This window comes from Fukomys damarensis, unplaced genomic scaffold, assembly GCF_012274545.1.
Source record: "Fukomys damarensis isolate Sample0158 unplaced genomic scaffold, DMR_v1.0_HiC HiC_scaffold_28, whole genome shotgun sequence".
In the NCBI taxonomy this organism is placed as follows: domain Eukaryota; kingdom Metazoa; phylum Chordata; class Mammalia; order Rodentia; family Bathyergidae; genus Fukomys; species Fukomys damarensis.
Window position 1 is genome coordinate 40,547,885 of NW_022900940.1, and position 22,783 is coordinate 40,570,667.

The following is a 22,783-nucleotide window of genomic DNA, read 5'->3' on the forward strand; positions in this document are numbered from 1 at the left end:
AAAAGAGACCAGTTTAGATTTTATTATTCCAAGGATGAACACATGGCTGGCACATGTAAAGAGCCTGTCTCAGGGGAGACTCCATGCGACTACATTTGTCAGAATGTCTTCACTGCCTGGGCGCCTTGACTTGCCCACAAAGCCCGGCTTTACCCTCTCTGATCACAGTGTTCCAATGAGGCCTTCTGAGTGGAGGCTAGAAAAAAGACTAGAGTCCACCACTCACAGGCTCTGTGTATGTAGAAACCTGAATGCTCTCTCCATGCAGGCTCCTTACGACCGCTCCTAGCTGATTTTAACAGTCCACCCACTTCAAGAGATGACAAGAGACAACAAAGTAGACTCAGAGATGGGGAAGGAGATAAAGAGGAGGAGAAAAGAAGCAGATGAGTTACAATAGGGCTGGAAATAACCGAGATATGTTATATGTATGTACCAATTTATCAAAACAAACCTCACTTATCTGCACTACTAATATGTGCTAATAAAACAATCCACCCATTTCAAACGGCTCTGCCATGTCTCATTACTCTAGCACACGCCATGTGTAGCAAGAAAGCTGTCACATGATATTACACCTACATTAATCTCATTATTTCTTGTCATGTGTTATGTACCGGGAGCACATATTATGAATACATCATGTAATGACAGAAAAAGAGTTTCGTAAGCAAGTTTTTCCCAGAGTAAAAACAGCAAAATATAGAAAATTCACTGTTTTTTAAAAACAAAAACAAAAAAGGAGGAATGAAGGCTCAGATGATTACAGTTGAGAAATATTGTCCTGAATCCGATGAAACTGCCAATATTGAACCCTCTTGACCTACAAAAATGGCAACTGCACAGTTTGATCAAATAAATAGCCTACAAAATCTTCTAAGGAATTCAGGAACCAGCACACAGATGTTAGATAATTCTTGCTGGATTTCCACTGTATGAAACTTTTTTCTTTCAGCTTATTTTTCACTCCAAAATACCTTTACAATGAACAATGACTTAGAAGATTTAAGTCAGTGAGGCAAATCTATAGAAATTAAAAAGCAACAATCATTTTTCTCTCTTTTAAACAACTCAGGATCTCATTTCCAGCAATGCCCAAGAGTAACTATACTCATTTAACAACTTAATAAGGTGGAAAGTAAAATAAAACCTCAGCTAACCAGCCTGATAGGCCAAGCAGAGCATTCACCATTCCACACGAGGAGAAAACAAATGACAGAAACAAGAACCCGAGGAAGGAGGAGAGGTGGGAGGGAGCCCCGACACCATCCTGTGTCCCCTGCACCACGATCCAGGCCATGGGACCCTCTGGTCACCAACCCCCCACGGCCCTCACTCGGGAAAGGACTGCCTGCCAAAATTGCTGGATTAAAGGCAGGAAAATGAATTTAAACTCTTATAAGACGTGAAGTAAAACCAAACCAGATATCGATTGCTTAGTTTTGATCTAATTTTTCATTAACAACAATAAAAAGAGGCCACTATCTGGCCACATTAGTTGAAGATTCTTTTGTAAAAGATGTTGTGAAGAGCGCAAGTTCCACAGTAGCTCAACATAAAATTCTTTTTTTTTTTCCCCTGAGACACACACACAGAAACTGGTTAGAAGTTTTAAGTTTTTGATTCTTAGCTTCTCCCCACTAGAGATGACAGTGCCAACAGTTCTCCTGGGCCGTGTCCTCCCACTGCTGTAAGAACCCGCTCCTGGAGGTCCCCGGCTCTCTGCAGCTGGTCTCTGTGCCTCTGAGCACACACAGTAGGGGGTGAGTCCCCGTGGCACAGCCTTCACGGTCACCACGCAAACCACATGCAACAATGGCAACCGCTAGCTCATGCATGGGCAGTACATTTAGGGTGCCCTGTCCCAAGGTGCTCCTTTCGTCCCTGTAAATGTAAGCCCATCCATTAAAGCAGACAGAAACTATCTGAACACAACTGGACCCAAGATACCTTGCAAAACTTGTTGCAAGAAAATAGTATGGTATGTTACTATTTCAGGCCAGTGAAAGCAGACTGCCGTCAGAGAAATGAGGACACATTCCCTTCATAGGATAAATGTTTTTCCTCTGACTTTGATGTTGGAAAGGGTAGAGGAAAGTTCACGCACAGAGCAGTATGTGTTATCAGTGGACAAACTTCAGAGGATTTTTTTTTAAAGAAAAAAAATATAGTCCCTAATTATTATGTGAAGCCAAATTAGCTCCCACATGCATTCAAAGGTTAAATGAAACCGGGGGAAAAAAAAAAAACAGTTGGAATGGAAAAAAAAAATCCTTTGGTTAAAAAAAAAGTTTAGTTTGATCACAGAAGACAAAAAATAGCCAAAAGCACTTCACGCTTCTTTCCTGTGTCTCACACACAGGACCAGGTCCTTGAACACACTGCTGGGTAGCCTGTTACCTTCAAAATGATCTCAAACGCAAAAGTACCAGTGAAGACATAATCTGCATAACCTAGCATCTGGAAGGTAAACAAAGAACGGCAAGTATTATTGTTACAGCTGCTTTAGGGAGTGAGGGTCAATGAAAAAAACCATTACCTTTAACAGGATTTCAACAGTAAAGATGGCTGTGAAAGCATAGTCAAAGTAACCCAGTATCTGCAAGGCACAACATGTGGAAATAAGAACAAGGCATCTGGACAGGCTTGGACAGCTCCCTACCCACGGGCAGGACCCCCACCTGAATGCCAGACACCCATCCTCCTGAGAGGCCCTGCTGCACAAGAGGCAGGCGGAGATGCTCAGAAGGGCCCGCAGTGGTCCAGTAACAGCTTCTCTTTAGGACTGGGAAGGCGCCCAGGGAAGCCCAGGCGCCTTAGCCTCTGTGCTGCCTGGCTTCCCCGGCTCCTGCTGGGCCGATGGGGCTTAATTTCTGGAAGTGCTGAATTAACCACCTTTTCTCATCAGTATGCTACATCTGCCAAGGTTGCGGCCCTCGATAAACTACAGCCATACACATTTTGAATTTTTAACTGTTTTTGACTGAATGAACTACGCTGCCATCCAGCTGAGCTGCACCTTGGAGGAGAAACGTAAATATAGATGGGCTGGGCATGCAGCTCAGGGGTGGAACACATGCCTGACGTGCATTCAATCCCCATCAATGCAAAAAGCAAAAGTTTAAAACATCACATGAGTGGCATCAAAGTAGCCAGAAGCTTCTAAGTGCCAAATGCACTCTAGTCTATTTATTCAGCGAGCACCCCACCCTCCCTCAATGTGTTGGACTGGCCCAGTCTGCAACGCGTGGCTTTACATATTACGTTTGCCCGCCCACTGCTCTGCATGTCACTCTCCTCTTTCCCAAGCCCGAGTTTCCATCTAGCTGAACCCACTCAAAGGACAGAGTGACTTGGCCTCAGATTTTCAGACTAAGCTACTCTGTTATCAGCATTCCTGAAAATGCTAGCTACTATCCCAGAGTCCTGCTACCCCTTCCTGAGTCTCTGCGTCCCGTAAGAATCTGAGACAGGGCAGACGGACCCACAGCAAGAAGACTGACCACTCCGCCGGGGCCACTCACAGGGAATTGCTGACCATAGCATCGGCAACCAAGAGGAGGGCAGCCTCGACTTTCCCTGGAGATGAGATCTCCCCTGCTCATATTCACGGCAACTGTGCCTCGTGGTTTTAAAAGAAGCAAAGACACAGGAGTTGGAAAGACCGTGAGGTCATCCACTTGAGACCAAGAACAGGCACAGGGTTAGGGCGTCTGCTCAGGCCACTCGACAGCCTCTCAGGTGCTAGTGGAGAGCCCCGGGGCCATGCTGCTTCACACAAGGGAACCCCTCAGCAGGGTGCTCTGCTGCCGCCCACATTCCGGGAAGGACCTCTGCTTCAGGGCCAGCTCTCATCAGCTCTCCTCTCTTCAGGGCACTCTGCTCCTAAACCCTTTCTATCAGGGTTAGAAAAATCCTGGAACACTTCTGCGTGACTGTGTTTCTTGTTGGGCACAATTTTCTAAGATACCGTCAAGCCCTTGTCACCTTCCTCTTTTTCCCTCCTCGGACACAGTGGGGACGTTAATGTTGAAAGCACCCAGCAGCCAGGGAAGATAATGTCGGCAAGGCAGCTTGGTGCAAGATTTAAATTGTTCTCTCTTCCTTCAGCTTCCGTTTTCTTTTTCACTAAGAATTCAGCTAAGTTTAAAATAAAACTCTGAAATGTTTTAAAAGCAATACACATAAACACACATGCCTATTTTTAAAAGAACAGTCCCAATTTTGGGAAAAGTAGCAAGGAAACAAACTCATAGGAATAATAAAGAGAGAAACAGGAAGCGCTAATATAAATCACTCCTTGTCAATAAGCATTCTGGTCTAGCTTTTAGCCCAGTCTTCTGTATAATGATTTTTTCCCAGCATCTTTTCCCTTTCATGCTTTAAATTTGTGATGGAACTCCATGCCCCAGAGGTCCTTACGCCATCTGAATGACAGGGAGACAGTTCTGAAGATCTCTAAAAAAGAAAATCCCTAATCCGTGAGGACAGATTAAGACAAGTTCAGTGCCTTTATCGTCACATCAACAGCAACACGTGCCATGGGGGAGCGGGCTTTTTATCTTCCTGTCAGAGCACATGTTTTATCACTCAAACAGACTGGGTGTGCCAGGCACGGCAGTGGGGAAACACAGCATGATACCTGGCTGTCACGACAGGAAGCTGGATGCACTGATCTGCCTGCCTGTCTTGATCCTGAAACCCCTAGCAAACTTACACACAGAAAGAGGCAGCGACCCTGATGATCTGACACCTGGTGGCCTCCTTTCTGGTGGTGGGAAGGAGTTGCCTCATAACAACCGGAGACTGCAGTGGCCTGCCCAGGCCCGACCCAGAGGCCACTATTGTCCCCTGAAGCTGTCTGCTGTGGCCTTCTGCATGCAGAATGAACTGACCTGGAGGGACCGCTAAAGTGACAGCCACTTTAGGTAGGAGCTCCTTTCTAGCATATATACACCAGAGGACACGATCCTTGAGCTAGGAAACTGATGAATAATAGAAAACTTAACCCCCTACTAGTTTTCTTAGCATAACTGCCCGTTGCGACACCAAAAGCCTCAAGTTCCTCATCTCCACAGACTCTTAATGCTGTAACCCCATCATCTTTGGGACTTGTATTTCTACTCACTAAAGGGGCCAGGCAGCTGTGTGTGTTTATCTATGCGTAAGACAGAAAGCTCTCCCCAAAATCCTAAATAAGAGCTCCTAGGCTTGTTGTGTGCCTGGAATCAATTTTCCTTCTCCCTGCTCTATTCTCCCATGAGGTCTACATCTCAAAGTAGGTGTGACTGTGGTTCTGACAGGGAGGGAGAAAAAATCACCACAATGTCAGCAGCAAGGAGCAAAGAGGAGAAGCAGTGTCCCTGAATACACTGTAAGGTACTGCAGAGGATTTCAAATAATGTTTGAAATGAGTAATTCCATTCCAACTTGCCCAGATAAAACAAGATCTCTGGCGCTCCAATCTGGAAACATGAAGGTTTCCAGAGGAGTTACAGGTCTGCCCTGGCTCTGCCCTCTTCTCCAGGAGGCCTCTGTCCAAGGCAGGCCAGTGTGGACCCCAGAGGGAGCCCCACCCACCTCTCCTGGCTCGGAGGCTTACAGTGTTCCGGAAGGAGTGGCTGCGGATAGGGTCCTCCGCGGCCAGGGCGGCGCTGCTCAGCATGATGAAGACGAGGATGAGGTTGGTGAAGATGTGGTGGTTGATGAGCTTGTGGCAGCCCACGCGGATCCTGTGGGGAGAAGCTGCTGCGTGGACACAGGCCCAGACAAGGGCCTCAGTGTGCTGGGCCCCCGCAGTGCAAGATCCAGGGGGCACAGCTGTCCTTGAGGACAAGTATGCCCCAACAGGCAGATCATTCCCTTCACAAAGCCCACTGCTACAGGCCCCTGTGGGCCATGGAGTGACCACTGCTGCTAGAGGCTCCACAGGCACCCCTGCATCTAGTCCTTAGATGGGGAAGAAGCTGGGGAAACTGAGGCTTGTGGACGTGAAAGAACTTTAAGGTAACAGGGTCTAAGGACTGAGGCAGATTTCCAGCCCAGGTCCGTTTGACTCTGAAGTTGTTCCATTACAGCATGAAGCCTGACATCGTCCCTTCCTTAAAAAGAAAATCGTCAAACCAAACTGGACCCGATCAGAACTCCCGACCCTGAATCCCTACCTAACAAACTACAACCTAACTAGGTAAGCAAACTAATTGGGGGCCAGACTTTGAAGCATACTCCAGCAACAAGCAGCATAGTCTCCGTCAACCACAGAAGCTGGCACAGGCCACACCATAGCAGTGAGGCGGTCTCTGTCCCTTCCTTCTACTTCCTGTCCGTAAACGCTGCTGCCCACACTGCACAGTGCAGCTCTCCGAACCCCTTCCCATTCTCAGGGCCACTGGCTTGTGAATCATTCTTCGCTCAGACTCTGTTAAGATTAATTTAACACAGAGAGCGAGACAAATTCCTTTCTTGTACTGCAGGACAGGGCTGTATTAAAATATGAACTGTAAAATATAACTGGGGGGGGTGTCAGAGAAACCGCCTACTGTTTCCAGGTTTCATTATATATGTTGTATTTTAGAGGTGATCCACGACTATCTTCAGTGAAGTGAGCTACACTGTCACTTGCTAACATGCAAGGATCTGTTTGCGCCATGTGATGGAGCTCTCACAGCATCCTGGGGTCCCAGGAAGCAGGGAAAGGCAGCTGTGCCCAGTACCCAAGGCTCTGGGTTCTACTGACAGCAGCTCCCCGGGTCATTAGAACCTCTCCTGCTATCCTGAGGTGCCGTGGGCTAGTCAGCAACTGACTCCTTATCCTCCGTATTTGACTTTAGAATTTAAAAGGGCTTTTGTTTTGCTGTTGCTGTTTTGTTTTGCCTATAGAATACAGGTCGTTTCTCCTTTGAAAAATTTTTTCTCATTTTTGAAACTGGAGTCAACTTTATACGAAGGATCCTTCACTTCAGTTCCCCTCCTTGTGGAGGTTCGATGCTGAACACCCCCCGAGGGCTTGCAAGTTATTACTGGAGTTTGGGGAGGCCTTCCAGGGCAATGAGGACTGGGTGCTTATGACTTCGGGTGACAACCATTCCTTCAACATCTGTATACTTGAGCTGCAAGTATCAAGAACATCAATGCAATAACTTTTTTTTTAAAGGACATCCAAAACAGTGACAGACTATAAAAATGATCATCAGATCTTCATGTTTCGAGGACTCTAGCATATCTTGCTTTGGACCTGCACTTTGGACCTATGGATTATACAGTATTCTTCCCTGACAGCAAAGAACTACTTCTGCAATTCTAGAAAACTTTCTAGGAGCCAATGATTTCCCTGGAAGCTCACTTAATCTCACATGATTAAGACCTAGAAACCAGCTAGCAAATATATTTCTTCCCTGTATAGTACTTGTGAGTCATTACTATGTTCCTGGTGAGCACCTTGTCATCTTAATGTGAGAAATGCTATGTCCACCAGAGTATCATGGAACTTACACCCTATAAAATAGCACTGTACAGTATTACTTTATCATCATAAAACTCAATAGGGAAAAAAGACCACCTAAATGGATCTGAGTATAAAGGTGCTGTGCAGAACTTGACCACGAAATGCACATCCTACAAAGCATCTTAAGATCCATTCATTAAGAAAGGGTCCTAGGGATGGCCAGGGTACGGAACACCAGGGCAGTGGGTTCCACCTGGAATATCCTGGGGACAGCAGACAGGGGTCATAGAAGGAGGGAAATATAGAACAGCATTCCTCCAAGGACCCAGTCACATGCCCACAGGACAAGAAGGCTGAGAAGCGCTGAACTGATGGTGAGAAGCTAGAATAGAGCCGGAGAGGAGCCAGAGGGAATGTGGCGTGAGGGAATGTGTGGTGAACCATCCAGTTCAGAAGGGGACCGTGAGCCACTTTCTCTCACTCCAGCCCAGCCACCCACAAGCAACGCACAGGGTCACTGCAGAGAGGTGGCAGTGATAGGACTAAAAAGGGGGTATTTACGGGTTGGTCTTGCTAAGAATGAAGAAAGCACTCCCTTCAGGGATGGGGGCAATTTTCTCCTTCATGTTCAACTCTGAGATTCTGCGCGGACGGGGACCAGCGGGAACTTCAGGTTCATCCTCCTCCTCCTCCTCTTCCTCTTCACCTACTTTAAATGAAACACTTTTTTAACAGGTGAAATAAGGACTACGTGTGGGTTTTAATTATTATTCTCAAAAGTAAACGTGAACATCATTTATATTTATACTAAACAAAACTTTCCTAGATCTTCAGTTTGCGTCAAAGGACAAAGGTGGCAAGGATGCAGCCCCATGTAAGGAGTATATTTAGCTGTAGGAATGAGGTTTGCTGCAGGTACCATCTGTCCACAGACAGGTGGGAACAGTGGGATTCTCACTGCCATCTTCCCAGCACCTGACTATTTCCCCAGGGACTTCAGTGCTGAGCTTCAGTCTGAAAACCTGTATGTGGGACTTCAAGTCACAAACAAGCAGCTCCAGGGCTGCCAATTCCACAGCCTGACTTTATCAGCCAATAAATGCACCAGTTGAATGTAACAGTATGAGGTGAGGGCTAACCGGTGTCACAGAGAGGCTTCCCAGCCACAGGTGGGCCTATCCTGATCCACCCACCCTTTCCCTCCTCTCACCTGGAATTTGAGTTAGGTATGCTTTCTGGACCATGGCGGGGGGATGTAGCTAACTAGTCTACAAAGCAATTGAGCCTGAGGCCTCGGTGGCCCCAACAGGCTAGCGTGACCCAAGCTGGGTCATCCAGCCACAGACTCAGCAGCAAGTCACACATGGTAGCAGAGCCATTATTCATGAGTGGAGAGCATATCTGGCCATCACCACCATACCTGGCACATCACAAGGCGGGTAAGGGTCCTTATCTTCATCCTCCTCTCGATAGTCATCAATTGTAACCTAGAACAAGAGAGACACCTTGGGAGGAGGGGAGATGCTGATTTAAATGCGCTTCACAGAGCCAAAGCCAAGAGCCAACCTGCCTTCAGCACTGGGCTGTGTGTCTGTGTGTGTGAGTGAGGCAGATGGTGACTGCTTCAGTCAGAAGGCCTGAGGGCGATGACTCAGGCAGGATGGTGGGCACACTCCAGGGCTCTGCCCTTTTGCTGTCCCAGGGTGGTCATGAACTCCACGTAACATTCCCGTCTTCCCCCCAGACTTTGAACTCCACAGAGGCAGGGACCTTGTCCATCTTCATTCCTAAATTCCCAGTTGCTGACATGGGATCTCAGTATTTGTTAACTTGATGGGCAAACAAAGGAAACATTCAGAGCTGTCCTAAGTGGAATGATGTTTGTTATGCTTTAGATCTGGCACAGCCCCTGGCGAACCTTTTAGAGCTTTCCTGATACAAATAGCCCACTGTGGCATGTGTGCCATAGGTTCACCACCACTGCTCCAGAGCCTTGTGTGTAGGGAGGGGGGCTTTGAGAGGGTGACTGGGCCCTGGGAGTGCTCCGCTCATCAGTGGATTCACCCACGAAGGACCTGTGCTGTTAGGAGGCGGAGCCTGGCCACAAGGAGCGGGTCATTGGGGTGATGACCTAGAAGGGCTCTGCTCCCTCCCTAGCTCCTCCCTTCTCTCCTTGCTTCCTGGTTGTCATGACTTGAACAGCTTTCCCCTGGAGCCAGCCGACCAGGGACCAAAATTTCTGAGACTGTGAACCTTTAAGTTGTGGGTGTCAGGGGTGTGTCTCAGCAACAAGAAAGTGAGGCAGACAAAGTCTGACAGTGTAGCCTGAGGCTTCCCAGACCACTTGATCCTGAGGTCATCTGGAACAGACGTCTATAAAAAATCTTGATTTTAATACCACTCAGAGGACGCTAACATGATCCCGACCACAAGTCAGGTCTGACCACACAATTCCAACAAAATAAAACGAAAGAGTCAAACTGTTCAAATACTTATCCTCTTGGTTCTCCGGTAAAATGATAATAACAGTCAGCTCCCTGATGACATTCCATGAGAACCCCCTGGAAAGCCAGTGTCTGTGTGACACGCTCTACCTTTCACACCAAAACACTAAAATCGAGCTGCTTCCATAAGGTAAGTGCTACATCTCTGAGACACCGACAGAGTCACTTTGAAACACGGAAGTTGTCTTAGAAGGAATACCTTGTTGTCACTGTTGGCTATTTGGTTGACTTCTGGTTTGTGGTTCTTTTTATTTTCTAGGCTCTCTTTTCTACAGAGAAGAGAAAAGAACACAAGAATCCAAGTAACCATATGACTACAGATAAAAGTGCTAATCAAGGTTCTGAATCAGCAGAGTCCCAATGAGGGACGATTGGATGCAACACTAACAGAGCACAGCACAACCCCAACGCAGGGCTTCCTGTTCATCTAATGCAATGGATTCATTATACAGATCATCTTATTAAAATTCTCATCCAAGAGCTAATCAGCATTGGATGCATCATTTATTTTATGACACCAAAATTAACTGCAGTGATTCTTTAAGCACGAGGATGTGTGACTCTCATTCTCAGCCATGGGGCTAAGAGCCAAGGGCCTGGCTTCTGCCCAAGACTCCCTCCTCTTTGGTCCACACCACGCAGTCACCCACAGTCACAGCAAAGCAACAACAGACTGCACCTCCTGAGAAGCACTCCTGGAGCCTCCTCGTGCACCCTGGGCAAAATAATGCAGGTGAAAATAGTGTTACCTGGCAATCTTTTTCCTTTCTTTTTCTTCAGCTTCCTCTTTTTGGGCGGTGTTCAAACTTTCAGCATCAGCCAAGTTGTCTACAGCAATGGCCAAGAAGACATTCAGTAGAATATCTAATTTGAAAAGTTTAAGGGAACAACACATTTCTAAATATAATTACGTGTGGTCAATAATGGAAATGTTACACCCCTCTGTGTTCTGCGAGGGTGGTGCTGACTGTCTTTGCAAAAAAGAAAACATAACAAAAACCAAACAACAACAACAACAAAAAACACCACTTAGAGTCCTGTGTAAATCTGAAAAGAGGTAAAAGATTCACTGAAAACCTACAAACTTCAACATTTCCTTGCCTATAAATCTATAGCTGACAGATGCTGTATAAAGCAATCTATAACACACATATGGTATAATTAAAAAGTAGCCTGTGTTTGCTTTGTTTCTTTTAAGACATGTACCCCAACATACATACTCAGGGGCATGCTTTTCAAACCAGACTCCCTCAAGGACCCAAGTTACTCAAATGATGTTCCTGTCACATAAGATAATACGAAGCCTTCGCTTCCTCAATGGCCTTCAAACTCTGTGGAGAACTCATTCATTTTTTCACGCCACAGACATCTGCTGAAGAGAACAGTCAGACCTCCTGCCAGATGGCTCTGTCTTCTCAACAGTGCCACTGAGGCTACACCCTTGATGAATGTGGCTGAAATTGTTTGCGGGAATAGTAAAGGGTTAACTGAACAAGTTTTCAGGGTTCTTTGGGCTGTTACCATGAAGTTCTTTGTGTGCTGTCCTTACCATTTTAAAAAAGTATTCTGTAAAGGTTCTCAACTCAGGAGATGATTGTTTCTTAGGCCGTAGCAGTCAAGAATATTTTTTAGATACACAGGGTTACAGGGAAATAAATGAGAAGACCTCATGCTATGATGAATCTTCTCTCTGCTTGACATTCAGCCACCTGTAGGAAAAATTATGGGAGCCCACAGTCCTTGAGATCTCGGGTGGGTGCTGAACAGGCAAACCAACATAGAAACAAGGGACTGAGGGTGAGATCTCCATGGGGGGTATCACGCTTGGCTAATTCTATTCAAGACTTTAAAGAGGACAGAAACATGAGCAGATTACATTAAGACTTTCAAAATGCCTTTGATATGCCAGGCTAGCTTTTAACTGGCTTTGCAATGAGATGAGGCCAAGGAAGCAATCCGTCCTGGGCTAGAAATGGCTTGGCTACTCATCCTGAGTACTCCTTTGATGGGCACTGGGTAATGATGGTTTAAACTAGTCAGCGCTAAGTACAGCTGTGTCACATGTACATCTCAATAAAGAGATAACCACCTCGCTAGCCTCGCAATGACACTAAACTCTTTTTTGGGAGCAGAAAGAAAATAGAGACTAATAAAGCAGAGGAAAAGTCTTACAAGTTTGTAACACATGGTTTCTAAGAGCAGAAACCCATCATGTGCCTTCAGGGGCGTGAACAGACCCTCCTAAATATCCGTGTGCTCTGGAATTCATTAAAAAAAGATCTACGAAGCAGCTCTGACGTGCCAGGCCCTGTTCTACGTACACAGGACACGAAAGGAAACATGACAAAATAGGCCCTCTATTGTAGTTGAGGACACGGATTCTAAACAACTCTTTTAAGTATCTCAGATAGTGGCAAGTGCTGCAAATAAATTCAACATGGACCTGGAGAGAAGTAGCCAGGGAGCACTTTTCTGCAGATTCAAGTCTGTAGCCCAATGCGTTAATCGGGAGGAGAGCAGACAAAGAAAATAGTCACTATTCACTTAGCAAACTTTTACCAAGACCAACTGTATGCGGGAACCTGTCCTATCCTGAGAAATGTGAACATGACAAAGATGATTCTTGTCATCTCATGCTGGAGATGGAGGGCAGTAAGGGATGCAGGGAATGTGAGGGAGCTCACAGGTAAGTACATTCAAGACTAGGAAGGAGACAGGGCAGAGGTGGCTTCCTGGAGAAGCGGGCCTTGGAATGGAGTCAAGGGATTAGCAGGATGTATACATGCTGAGGTGGGGGTTTTCACAGAAATCTCAGAGCATAAGACACCAATCTTCAGGAAGACATTAGAACAGCTTTGCACTAGGCTTTCTATACTCCAGAAAATTCATCAAAGAAGATTAAAGGGGAAATATCTAAAAGAATCTGAGACTCTTCAGGAGAAGAATCCAGATTAGGACTCTTTAAATCAGAAATTTAAAAATGAAGAGGGAGCATTCGTATGTTTCAGGAATCATTCATTCATCCCAGCATTTATTAAGGGACTCTGGATGCCACGTCCTGTGCTAAGCATGGAGAACCTATACTCTAGGTCCTAGAGATAAAACAGATAAAGCCAAAGGCTATAGGGCCATGAAAAAACTGATTAAGGTAAATAAACAGACCTAAGGGCCAAGTTCAGAAGTCTAGAATTAAAGAGTGCTCTCAGCAGGGAAGAAGAGTAAACCAAGTCAGAAAAAAGTTATATAGCATGATATAGAAGGTGCCAATGGAGGCTTGAGCCCCAGGAACAGACAAGTCAGCAAAGTAAGATTAGCTTCAAGGGAGCACAGATCAATCCATTTGGTCATGAGGTGTCTTAAGATGACAGAGATACAGTCCTAGCCTTCCAAGGAGGATGAAACAGGGCACCACCTGGCTTTGCCTGTCACTCCATGTACGGGAGACGTGATGCTGAGCAGGACAACCTCGGGCACGAGCACATACGTTGTCTCCCCACCAGCTTGCATTCCTCAAAGCCTTGCTGGGCCTCTGCGTATACTACGCTGCCCCCAGTACCATGGAAGGAAAGCACACATTGAGCTAGCAAAGTAAGAACATTTCCCTCCCACCACAGTTACCACCAGCACCATCACCATCACCACAGGGGAAATCAGACGGGAAAAAACCAAGGCGACGATAATGACAGCACAGCTCTGGCTGTCCCAAAGGATACAGTTACCACAGATGAAGAGGATGATAAAGTAGATGCAGACAATCATCCCCGAAGACGACGGGCCTCCGTAAGCCATGATGCCATCGTACATCACCGCATTCCAGTCTTCACCTGTCAGAATCTAAGAGGCCCAAACTACCGTCAGACAGCAGGCAGATTCACAGCTCACGGCGGCTCTCCCAGAAGTCCTCTGTGGCTACCTACGTTGGGTTTACGCTGAATAGAGCCACTGATGTCCCAAAGAATTTCTAAAACATTATTTTTAACTGCATAAACAGATGAATACATTCTTGTAATGAAAAAAACAATCTTTAGATACAAGCCTTCGGAACTTTATTACACCCCAGAGACCATGATGTCGGTGTGTCTCTGGGACCTCAGTCTATGGATTTCAGTACATGTACACACACCTCCAGAGAAGAGGCAAGGGGTATCTTTTCATTTTTTTTTTTTTTTTTTAGGCAAAAAGCCTGTCATACTTTTCTTCAACTGTTTCTTCCCCGTTTAACAATACTCGCTGGAGACCCACTGAATCAGTAAGTTCATCTCATTCTTTTAACTGCTGCATTGTATTCCACATAGTTAAATAACTGTGGAAATGGAGAATTATATCTTTGGGTTTTTAGAAGCAAGGAATTCTAAATGTCTCATAAGTTTACCCCCAAAAAGTAATATTTTCTATTGATGATAATGGAAAATCAAGTCACTCTTAAAATAGAATCAGATGAACGTTGACAGCAATTTACAAAAATGCTACTTTCCAGGGAGAGGTCTTCTTTACCTTCTTGGGACTAGAGATTTTAAAAATCAAACTATTGTGATTCATAATCAAACAGCAAAATGAGCAAATGATTAGAAAAGATAAAGTAATTCCCAGAAAAGGAGCTCTGAGGGGCTTTTGAGAAGACATTCTACTTCACCCCTGGCGAAACCACAATGAGATAGTTTTCACCTGTTACACAGCGACAATCACAAAGTATGAACACCCACTGGGTACAACGGGCGGTCTCCGCGTTGCTGATAGAAGACGAATCCAAACAGCTGCGAGGAGGCACTCTGTCACGGGCGCCTTAGACCAGCAGCTCCACTCTGCTGAAATCTGTCCTCCAGTCCTACTCTCACATGTCGGCCCCAGGGGTCCCACTTGTTCAAGACCACTGAGTGGAGCCCCGTTTAAATGACCCAATACTGCACACAACTGAGCATCCACCAGCAAGGGACTGATCACATAAATTATGGCAATCACAGCATGGGATATATGTGACATTTAAAAGGGGGGAATAGCCTTTTATAGACAGAACAGGAAGGCTCCTGAGGACATCTTTTAAAATTGTTTTTTAAATGTTTCTGGTTTTACGAGACAGGGTCTTAGCGTGTGGTTCTGACGGGGCTTGAATTCAGTATGTAGCCTAGGCCTACCGCGAACTTGCAGCAATCCTCCTCCCTCAGCTTCCTGAGTGCCAGTGTGCACCGCCACACTCAGCAAGGACACTAAGATTAAAAAATGCTCACTGCCCTTGCACATGAAAAGCAAGCACAGAGCCCCACAAGCGGAGAAGGTGCCCCTGTTGGAGCATGGACCCACCTACCGCCCGCTGCCTTCCAGGCGGGCGCCCAGAGGCCCCAGCAGCGCAGCCGCCTGCAGTCTGCGCATGCTCGCGGCCTCGAGCGGATGCACAGGGAAGACAGAGGCTCTTACACTCCTGCCAGCGGACTCCTCCGACCAGGTGCCAGGGCATCCAGGCTTCCCATTCTTTCCTTTGCATATATCTATCATAACCAGAATTATAAACTTGTCTGTTATTTAAAAATTAGTCAAGAACAAGAGGATTTTAGAATCTGTTTCATAAAAACTAAATTGTATTACATAGAGAGCTGTGAGGGATGCAAAACAGTTAACTTGTATGGTGCAAAATTTAGCAAAGTATTATCAGGTAGAGACTATTAATAAACACGGAGTCTGTCTTCCTGAAACGTAAGCAGACAAGAAGCTGCTCCTGGCCCGCTCTCCTGGGAAGGGAAAGGACTCACCTGGAAAACGGTCAGGAGTGCTTGAGCAAAGTTGTCGAAGGTGCTTCGCTTGGTTTGTGTTTCATCGAAGTTAAACTTGCCACCAAACAGCTGCATCCCAAGCAAGGAAAAGATGATAATGAAGAGAAAAAGCAAAAGCAACAGGGAAGCGATAGACTTCATGGAGTTTAACAAGGACGCCACCAAGTTGCTGAGAGAAGTCCAGTGCCTGCAAGCCAAGGTGAGGGAGTGAGTGGAGACCCATTCAGGACAGAGCAGAACCTCACCGAACCGGCTGGGACTGAGTGCCACCTCCCGTGCTAAAGCCCCCGCGGCAGCTCGCATCTCACCTGGTCACTTTGAAGATTCTTAAGAGGCGCACACACCTAAACACGGAAATTCCCAGAGGAGACATGATTTCCAGCTCCACTAAGATGGTTTCGGTGATCCCACCACACACCACGAAGCAGTCAAACCGGTTGAAAAGAGACACGAAATATGCCTGGAGACCCAAGCTGTACATCTTGATGAGCATCTCACAGGTGAACAGGGCCAACAGGACTTTGTTGGCAATATCTGGAAGGAGAAGGGGCGCCCGCCCCCAGAAGCTCAGGGGAGACACTTGGGCTCCTCTCTCTCACCAGTCCCCCCAGGAAGTATTCAGTGATTTGTCCCTTTCTTTGCCGCCGTACCCATGACAGAAATATGGCATTAACACCAATGGTCTGTTTCTCTGCCACTTTTTGGTTCTGGTACTGCTACTGCCTAGATGTGCAAATCTGGAGAAGTTACCTGATTTCTCTGGGGCTCAGTTTCATTGATTATGAAATGGGCACAGATGTCATATAATTTTTGGAGCTTTCTAGCCCTAAAAATCTTGGATTCTGCATTTAGATCATCAGATTATACATTTTTCTTTCAATTTCATCCACAAACACATACACAGAATCCCTGTCTGGTCTGCTTATGACATCACGAGAGCAACCATTTATCAATGTCATTTCTAAGAGCAGGGACTAATACCACGCAGGCTCAAGAGGTAGAGGGGAAATGGACGTAGGTAAAGACTTCTCAAGAGCTCAAAACTGTCAAACCAGGAATGAGCAATTTCTGGGGACAACGTTCCATATCCTATTTCCGAACCATCAAAGCAGAGGAATTAAAATGAGTTGAAAACACTGAAGGAAAAGACAAAGCTCCCAGTAGGGGCAGGGAGATAATCCTCCCAAGACTCCTCAATTTCAGGTTGTCTCAGGGTCAGGACAGTAAGATGCCTGGTATTCACTGATACCAAAGCGCCACGTTATACCGCACAGACCACAGACCTGCTCCAGGGCCTGTCTGAATTTGGACGACTCCACCATCTTCCAAACTAGTGCCCACTGGCAATTGTTCTGATTGTTCATTCCACATCCATCAGATAATACTACAGAGCAGTTTGCAGCAAGAATCTCTAGTTTAGAACAAGAAGAGAATGGCTTTCACTCGTACCTTGAATCTGTGTCAACCAGTCGGGCTGATCGTAGTGCTCAGAGGAAATGGTTAACGTGTTGAGAAACACCAGGACAATAACCAGCCAGTAGAATGTGACAGACTTCACGGCAGCCCTACACCTTCTACGACTGAATCGGTTCCAGCGACGCCAGCGTCGGCTGAAAGGTAAGCAAACATTATTCCGCCGATGACAGAGACAGCATCTGAGAGTCCAGCAAACCTTACTGAGAAATAACTGGGCATTCACTCCAGAGGAATGGATCAGGGTGTGGGTTCAGGAAGGACAGAGGTGAACAAACAGCACAGAAGTGAACAGACTCCAGAATATAAATCATGTTGGCCTTAATATACTGCTTTTGGAAAGTATAATCTTGACTTGATCATGCTCAGTTTCCTCCCTGTGGTTATAAATAACTCCAGAATCTGTCATATGCATTCCTCCAGTGGGTTAGAAGATCTAGATACTCGCAGAATCTTGTGCTGAGGTAAAACTGCACGTGCACACATACGTAGCTCCTGTACCATCGCATGGTAAGTGGGTCTGCCATGGCACTGGTGTAGACAGCCACGTAGTTTAGTAAACACATCTCTCACAGCATCGCAATCATCGTGGAGAATTTACCAAGCAGCAAACTGTTCCAAAACCATAGTTTTCTTTTTAGGGAACCTTCCCATCCTTTCTCCTTAAATCTCTAAGGTTCCTGCGAAGCCTGGCAGTTGTCAAAGCTGAGTAGGACATGAGTCTTTAGACTGAGTCATCAGGTGCCCTTTCTAACTAGTAATGCTCAAAATATACCTTTATGAGAAGAACCAATATTGAATCATGTTTTCATAAAAATAAAATGAGCTGAGCCAAACAGACAAGTAGTATGTCCTCCATCTGCTTTCCGTTCTTGTTTGTCATTAGGGAGAATATCCCCTCCTGTGGCCTCTACATGCGAAGCCCTCCCTGCCACAGGGAAGGGTTTGATGAGGTATGCCATGAACTACTGCTCAGCAACTTGGATCCCAGGGAGAAGCCCACTTCTCTGGGCCATGCTGCCCCAGGGACAGGAATGGGGCACTTTCTCTAGGGGCCTGACTCAAGAGTACTCAGCAAGCTGTGTCCAGCTGCAGCCCTTCAGCCCTGGATGAATCAGCTATGTTGCTATGCTTAAAAAAAAAAAAAATCCAGGAAGCGTGCAAAGAAAGAGTTGTGCTACCTCCTTACTAAGAACTGGATCAAGCAAGGTATCTTTATCATTGCTCTTGCTGTGCAGTTTCTAATTAAAGAGCAGCAGAAACATAATGACCAGCATGAAAAACTACCAAGGACACTAAGATTCCACCAACTCACAGTTGGGCTTCTCCTGGGAGGCATAATTCAGTACACATAGTGACCTAGCCTGAAAAGATCCAGCCATGGACACAGTACAGTCTATCCTATGCTGTAGCGACAAGGCACAAGCAACTATTACATCTAGGGGACCTCAGTGTCCTATCTCCTAGAAACACACAGCATCATCATCTTGCCCCTTGCTGGGATGTGAGGGCCTGTTTTCTCAGGAGACCAGTGTTCACGGCACTGTCTGCCAGGGCTGCACAGAGGGAAATGAAGAAGGCACAGTCCCATTGTCACTGCCACCGAAGAGCATACAGAGCTGTGTAAGAGACAACCACAAATCCACACCAAGTGTTAGTTCAAGGTTCAGGGTGCAGGAGCTGGACGGAAGCCACAAATGCTCTTTGAAGAGTCAGCGAAGGCTTCTCTAAAAAGCAGAGATTCAGACTAGATGAGTAAGAGTTACCCCAGCGGTAAGTGGAAGGACAATCTATCCAGAGAAGACTGGTCCAAAGCACTGGACATTAAGGGGAGGACAGAGGAAACCAAGAACAGTCCAGCATTAGCTCCAAAGTAGGAACATAGGAAACGTGCCAAAGTTGAGCAGAGGGTAGTCCAGGGGCCAGGTTATGAATTCATTTCCATGCTCTCTGCTAAGAGTGAAGCACAGAAGAGCTTTCACATTTCTAAGTCAAGTTTGAATGAAATTCACATATAGTAAAATTCACTCTTCTTGGGTATACACAGTCAAGAACATTTCCATTACTCAAAAAAGTTCCTTTGTAGCCCTTGGTAATCAATCTCCCATCTCACCCCAGCCCAAGGGCCAACGATCTATTTTCTGTCCCCATTGTTTTATGTAATCCAGAATGCTACAGTAACAGAACCATATAATATGCAGCCTTTTGAGACAGGATGCTTTTGCTTATCAAAAGTACTTTTGAAATTCATCGGTGCTCTACCTGAATCAGTTCTACCTGTAACTAGCAATACTCCCTCATACGGGTAAACCGCAATTTGTCTACTCATCCACCATATGGATTAGCTCTAGTGTGCAGCAATTATAAATAAATCTGCTATAAACATTCATGTAAAAATGTTTATGTAGGCATATATCTTGAATTCTTAAATACCTTGATAAAAGTGAGATTGCTAGGCCATATGGTAAATGTATGTTTAAACTTTTTAAGAAACTACTTAACCATAAAAAAATAGACTTACTATGACCACCAACACTGCATGAAAATACCCACCGATCAGCATCGGGACAGAACCTGGCATTGTCAAGTATTTAAATTTGATCCACTCTTTTAATCATGTAGTGGTATCTGTGATTTTATTATTTGTATTTTCCTGGTGACTGATTCCAATTTCATGTGCTTATTTAACATTCATATCTTTTCTTTGGTGACATGAATATTAAATCTACTGTTGCCTTTTTAATTGGACTGTTTTCTTATTATTGACACTATTTTTATACATTATTCCTTATATAGTATGGATACCAGTACTTTATCTAATATGGTTTGCAAATATTTTTATCTAAGCCTGTGGCTTATATTTTTATTTTATTTATTTTATTTTTTTTACAGCTTTAATTGAGTTTATTGGTACATTTTAGGGATACAGTACAGTTACATTCATTGTTGGGATCTTGTACCTCTACATGATAGGTCTTGGTTCTCATTTTTTCCCCTTGTCCCTGCCCTCCCTTCACCCCTCCTCCCCTCTCCGTCTACAAACACTTTATTTCCATCTTTTCATTATCTCACATTTTTTTCTTTTCCCTTATTACCCTTCCCCTACCCATCCCACCTTCCCTATACCTTTAGTATATATTTTTATTTTATAATAAAAGCAAAAGTTTTAATTTTGATGAGAACCAATATGCCACATTTTTCTGTAATAATTCATGGTCTGAGAGCTGTAGTTTAAGAAATCCTTGGCTAATCCAAGGTCACACAGATTTTCTCCCAGAATTTTTATAGTTTTAGGTTTAATATTTAGTTCAGTATCCACTGTTGCTTTGTTGTTGTTGTTTGTTTGGAATCAGGGATCTAACTCAGGACCTTGTGCTTGCATGGCAGGCAGTGGCACCACTGAGCTAAACCCAGGCCAATTGTATATAGCAGGAAAATAGTTTTAATTAAGAATAACATTTATACAGAAAAGTGCACAAATCAGAAGCATGCAGTTCAATTAGCTTTACCAAATGAAGACATAACCTGGTCTCAGATCAAGAAGTATTACCAATACTTTATAAAATGGCTTGAACTCTCTTCTATGAAAAGTTTTGTTGATTTTTGTATTTTGCAGTGGCACCAAAAAGTGACAAGAAACAAGAAGCATCCGTCCTAGAAAAGTGACTGAAGGACTGAGAGGCAAAACACTGTTCATTGTTCTTTATGCTGTGTTGTTGATTTGCAAAAGTTGCCCCTACTGTCTGCTCCCCTAAGGCAGGTTAGAGTGTTTAATGGACTCACGAAAACTCAGTATCCATGTTACAATCCAGGGAGCAAAACTCAAGTTGGAGCAATTCTTCTATAACAGTAAGAAGTTAAAACATAAAATTATAACTGAAAAAACAAACACATGATAAAGAAAAAAATAGAAGATACTGACCTGAGTTTGGATTTTGAGATGGCTTGACTGAAAGAAAAGAAAAAAGGATTAAGGTTCCTGCTGGGAAGGCTTGGGCACGTGCTCCCCCCGTCTGGCTTCCACGGCAATGCGGTAAAAGCCATGCATGGAAGCCTGGACTCGGCATGTGCAGTGGCTGCAGCAGGCCAGCTGGTGAAAGGCAGAGCAAAGTCAAGGCGCTGCCTGGGCCAGGCAGGCAGGCTCAGCACCGTCAAGGGCCCGGGCAAGAGAAGACTCTCAGCTGGATTCCCTTAGCAGCCCCGGAAACAGGCACTGCTGCCAGGGATTCTTCTCTTGCCATCCCAGACAGAAGCCTGCAGGTCTCTCTTGTCTGTAGCTCAGCCACGCATCTCAACAGCGGCAACAGGTGCTACAGTTGGCAAAGGAGCAGTGGACCAGAGGTCCTAGCTCTGTTACTCACACACAAACAGTATGAAAAAGCAGCATGCCTTTTTGAGCCTCAGTGTTCTCATCTGTAAAGTGGGGAGGTTAAACCCATTCCCTGCCAACTTTACCATGTTGTAGGGAGGGCAGAACATTAGAACAGAGGCTAAATCATTGCATTAACTTTGCACACTCTGCCATTACACATCCTTTTTTATGAAACTCTGCCAAGAGTAAGATAAAGTTCTCTAAAAAACTACACCTGTATTTTATAGACAGAAGATCTAAAGAATACGAGCAGGAAGCCAACAAAACAAAAGAGCACAGGGCTCCCCAAAGCCACATTCTGTACGGCTACTCCCCCATTGCTGCAGCCAGAATGGTCTAGAAAAGAACATGGGTGTTAGTGGGAAGGCGTCCTCCATGGTGAGAGAGTGGGGTGCAGGGCCTATAGGAGGGGCCGTGCGCAGAGGAGGGAAGGGTCTCCTTATCCGTAACTTTGTGCACATTCTAGCCAGCAACTCTGCCATTCAAGCTTTCTCCACAGCACGGACGCCAAACCCGACCAGAAGGAGAATTCAGCCTTTACCCCCACCGCCGACACCCAGAGGGCCCAGTCTTGGCCGCATCTCTTCTTCTCCACCAGCACCTAACGAACACAGCAGGTTGCTGGGTTAACTGGCACACCTCCGGGCTCCATCGCCTACCTCGTAGGAAGCGGAATGTGAAACACCGGTGCCTCGTGCAGCCCCCCACTCCACCCTTCTGCATCCTAAGGCCGTGGCCCTGCAATCTGGGGTGCCTTCTCACCCGGAGCTCCTCTAGGATGCCCTGGGGGCTAAGGAGAGCAAGGGCCCCACACTCACCAGAGACTTCTGCAGCAGCCCTTGGTCTCGCCTTCGCCACTCACGTTCTCCGTGTTCACAGATTCAGTCTCGCTGGTGGGCATGCTAGCTGTGGGGAGAAGAAAAGGCTTCAGACAGCATGCTAAGGCTCTGCACCCCTGGGAGCAGGCCCGACAGACCTGCGGGGACTGGGGAGCGAGCCGAGGAGTCAGGCGCGCCCACCGCAGGTACGCCTTTGCTTCTACCAACTGCCAGGAAAGCCCAGAGCCTGCTCCAGCGGCAACCCTGCTGGTCCACGTGCTTCCCGAGGAAAGAGGCTGCAGGCCAGACCGGATCCCATCACTGGGCCTGACACAGGCTTGCTCTCCTGACTGCCATCGCACATCAAGAAGCCATCCTAACACCTCAGCCACAGGTGCGTCTTCATC

At 45.9% G+C, this 22,783-nt stretch overlaps 1 protein-coding gene across 6 annotated transcripts in view; it reads right to left on the reverse strand.

Annotated features, from left to right (window-relative positions):
- The window catches only part of Cacna1d (calcium voltage-gated channel subunit alpha1 D), a 325,064-nt gene that overhangs the window by 63,425 nt on the left and 238,856 nt on the right, over nt 1–22,783 (reverse strand). For 3 of the 6 annotated variants that reach the window (XM_010643039.2, XM_010643036.3, XM_033757093.1), the window contains exons 10-22: nt 22,377–22,464; nt 22,100–22,159; nt 21,109–21,135; nt 17,163–17,323; nt 16,022–16,247; nt 15,693–15,900; nt 13,662–13,782; nt 10,698–10,812; nt 10,148–10,217; nt 8,865–8,931; nt 8,006–8,153; nt 5,603–5,732; nt 2,540–2,599 (exon numbers count right to left, since the gene is read on the reverse strand). In XM_010643039.2, the coding sequence (XP_010641341.1) occupies nt 2,540–2,599; nt 5,603–5,732; nt 8,006–8,153; nt 8,865–8,931; nt 10,148–10,217; nt 10,698–10,812; nt 13,662–13,782; nt 15,693–15,900; nt 16,022–16,247; nt 17,163–17,323; nt 21,109–21,135; nt 22,100–22,159; nt 22,377–22,464 (1,481 nt within the window). The remainder of the gene's footprint in view (nt 1–2,539; nt 2,600–5,602; nt 5,733–8,005; nt 8,154–8,864; nt 8,932–10,147; nt 10,218–10,697; nt 10,813–13,661; nt 13,783–15,692; nt 15,901–16,021; nt 16,248–17,162; nt 17,324–21,108; nt 21,136–22,099; nt 22,160–22,376; nt 22,465–22,783) is intronic. The other 3 variants (XM_033757092.1, XM_033757094.1, XM_010643043.2) reach the window with 1 other exon arrangement.